Source organism: Myotis davidii, unplaced genomic scaffold, assembly GCF_000327345.1.
Source record: "Myotis davidii unplaced genomic scaffold, ASM32734v1 scaffold512, whole genome shotgun sequence".
NCBI lineage: Eukaryota > Metazoa > Chordata > Mammalia > Chiroptera > Vespertilionidae > Myotis > Myotis davidii.
In genome coordinates this window covers 2,238,347-2,241,671 of record NW_006284323.1, presented here as the reverse complement: position 1 = coordinate 2,241,671, position 3,325 = coordinate 2,238,347, and the positions used below count along the sequence as shown (strand labels likewise).

Sequence of the window (3,325 nt, the reverse complement as noted above, 5' to 3'; positions counted from 1 at the left end):
TGGTTCCCCAGTGTGGACACAGCGCTTGGGGTTTTTAACTCAGGAAATGTTTGTTGCTCCATTATTCTTGACTCGGGAGCTTGGGGGATGTTAGTAACGGTCCATTTCGGCCCCTGTTTCTTTTCTCGGGGTTTTGATTCTCATGCTTGAAACAGACAACGTGCCTAACAAATGCACTATCAGTGCTCCCTGTTCAGTGTCCTGGTTTCAGAACTCCCAAATCAATGTTAAATTTAGATCTAACAAAACAGAACACATTTCTTCAAACATAACCATTTTACATTGATGTGCTAGTGCCTGGAAGAGTAGGATATGCCCCGTTGACTTTTGTTCTCACTTATTTTACTAAACGGATTTTCGTTCAGAACCATGCCCATTGTGTATGTCAAGTCCAAATAGAGATTAGGCAGATAAAGCTCCATAACTGTTGCCTGAGGTAGCGAACCCAGACAGTTACCTGTTGTGGCTGAGACCCTTAGCTTAATGAGTAGGCAAATATTTTTCTGTTCCAGGGAAATAAAAGAAATGAGCATTTTAATTAACAAAGTACTTTTTAACAATCTTTCTATTGTTTTTCTTCAGTGATGATGACGGCCGCCTCTTCACATATGATTGCAGTACTGCAGAAAAGAAGTCACAAGAAAATAAAGGGTGAGATAGTGGGGAAGTCTCTTCAGGACTCGATTCATGGTTTGAGTTATGGGCCCTGGTAGCCTAAGAAGGAGATTGATGTCTTCTCACTGAATTTTTCATTTCTCTTTACCTTGCTGCGTAGTAAACCGTGTACCTCAGGAAAGAAATGTGGGATTTTCAAATTAGGTATTAAGAATATTAGGACTTTTCTAAGTACTTTTTTTTTTTTTTAATATATTTTATTGATTTTTACAGAGAGGAAGGGAGAGAGATAGGAAGTTAGAAACATCGATGAGAGAGAGACATCGATCAGCTGCCTCCTGCACATCCCCTACTGGGGATGTGCCTGCAACCCAGGTACATGCCCTTCACCGGAATCGAACCTGGGACCTTTCAGTCCGCAGGCCGACGCTTTATCCACTGAGCCAAACCGGTTTCGGCTTCTAAGTACTTTTAATTAGTTTTTGTCAATAACGTTCTTATTGGCACTTTGAAATAATGCAGTCAGTTTTAAGTGCACTGGGGGCAGTTGCATGACATTAACTTAGCTAATTGAAAGGTAAGAAAAGCAGAGTGTGATGATTTTATCTGGTGACTTTCTTTCCTAGAATTGGTCATGTAGCTCAGCTTTTAAAAAATTATTATTATTATTTAATCCCTGCCTCTAGTCTTTTTTTAAAAATATATTTTCATTGATTTCAGAGAGGAAGGGAGAGGGATGGAGAGATAGAAACATCAGTGATGAGAGAGAATCATTATCAATGATGAGAGAGAATCATTGATTGGCTGCCTCCTGCACACACCCTCCTGTGTATGGAGCCTGCAACCTGGGCATGTGCCCTGACCAGGAATCGAACCAGGATCTCCTGGATCATAGGTCGATGCTCAACCACTGAGCCACGCCAGCTGGGCTCCTGCCTCTAGTCTTGATTAGTTCATGGCCATGAGGTAGTGGACCATGTGGGTCCTTCCACCTCAGCTCTTTTCATTTTGGTGTGTACACTGAGAAATTGTTCTGTTAGTTAGCTTTTACTCCTTAAATGTTAGAACTGTTTGAACCTCTCCATGTTCCCCTAATAGGTCTGATAGTCTGGCTGCATGAACCTCATGGCATTTTCTACCTCTGTTCACATTAAAAATGAACAAGGCTGGCCTAGAGGAATGGAGCCTTATTTCTCAGCTAAGGCCTCACCATTCTCCTCTCCTTTCTTAGGGAGGACGGACAGCCCGTGGAGAAGGGGAGTGACACGATCCTGGCGTCCACCTTCTCCAAGTCTGGCAGCTATTTTGCTTTAACCGATGACAGTAAGCGTCTGATTCTTTTCCGTACAAAACCATGGCAATGTCTGAGTGTCAGGTATGAAATGCTAATGTTGAATAATTACCCTGTTGAACACACAACTTACACTTGCTTGCCAATAACAATAGTGACAGTAATGATTATAATACGCAACTAACACATAGCTTCAGTTGTATGCCCAGGGCCTGTGACGGGTGGGGACATGGTTCTCACTCATATCTGCTGCCAAGAGTCTGGAAGCTGATCCCACTCGGTTTGGAAGGGCGGAGTCAGCCCCTGTCCCCTCATTCTGTCTTCCCTGAGGCTGCAGGGTTTAAATGTCCCCTGATAATCAGAGAAAACACGTGCTGGTTATAATGTTTCAATTACTAAATGACCAAGACTAAGGAATTTCCCTTTGTGTTGGGGACAGCTATGCTTTTTAAAGTTTTATTTCATCTCATTTCTTTAAGAGAAGAATAAAAAGCCAAATTCCAGGTGACATCACAAGCAAGGAGTACCCATTCTGCCCTGTGTTCCATTCAGGTTAAAAATAAAGCCTGGTATCAGTATTCATTTTTCTCTTATGTGTGTTATCATATATCAGGCAACAGATGGCCATAATAGGATGACTTAAAAGCTTTAAAAGACAGATTAAGCAGAAGGATACAGGATGTACAGTGAATTGTAAATCTCCCTCCACCTCCTCTCTCCAGTTCTCCCCACAGGCAGTTAGAGTTTCCCAGAAGAGTAACATAAATGTTTGCTGCCATGTATGCAGGTTATCCTATCTAATAATAGACAAACATGGTAATTAACCGCACCTCCGACACACTTTCCATGGGTTAATCAGCAGGATATGCAAATTAACTGCCAACAAAGATGGCGGCCGGCAGCCACACAGCTGAAGCGAACATGAGGCTTGCTTGCTCCAGTGATGGAAGAAACCAAGGTTCCCCTCCTGCCACGGCCCAGCTCTGAGCTCCGGAAGCAACAATGTTTCAATTATAGAAGCTAAACAAACCCCAGATACCTGCTTTCAGGTGGCCACGGCCTCAGAGCTTAGAGTGCCAGTGATGGCAACAGAGTTTCAATTATAGAAGCTAAACAAACCCAGATACCTGCTTTCAGCCAGCCATGGCCTCAGAGCTGGAGCTGGGCCTCAGAGCTGGAGCTGGCTTTCAGCTCCAGTGACAGCTATAGAAGGTCAATAAATCCCAGAAAAAAAAAAAAAGAAAAAAAAAAAAGAGGCTGGGAGGGGGTGGGCAAACTTTTTGACTCAAGGGCCACAATGGGTCCTTAAACTGGACTGGAGGGCTGGAACAAAAGCATGGATAGAGTGTTTGTGTGAACTAATATAAATTCAAAGTAAACATCATTGCATAAAAGGGTACGGTCTTTTTTTTCAATAGT

At 42.8% G+C, this 3,325-nt stretch overlaps 1 protein-coding gene across 3 annotated transcripts in view; it reads left to right on the top strand.

The window, feature by feature from the left end:
* Positions 1–3,325, top strand: part of WDR4 (WD repeat domain 4) — a 17,110-nt gene that overhangs the window by 555 nt on the left and 13,230 nt on the right. For 2 of the 3 annotated variants that reach the window (XR_001515185.1, XM_015569095.1), the window contains exons 2-3: positions 583–651; positions 1,847–1,990. Coding sequence is in view for 1 of the 3 variants with exons in the window: in XM_015569095.1 (XP_015424581.1) it covers positions 583–651; positions 1,847–1,990 (213 nt within the window). In the remaining 2 variants the exon portion in view is untranslated. Of the gene's footprint in view, positions 1–582; positions 652–1,846; positions 1,991–3,325 lie in introns of those variants that run through there. The other variant, XM_006754344.2, reaches the window with a different exon arrangement.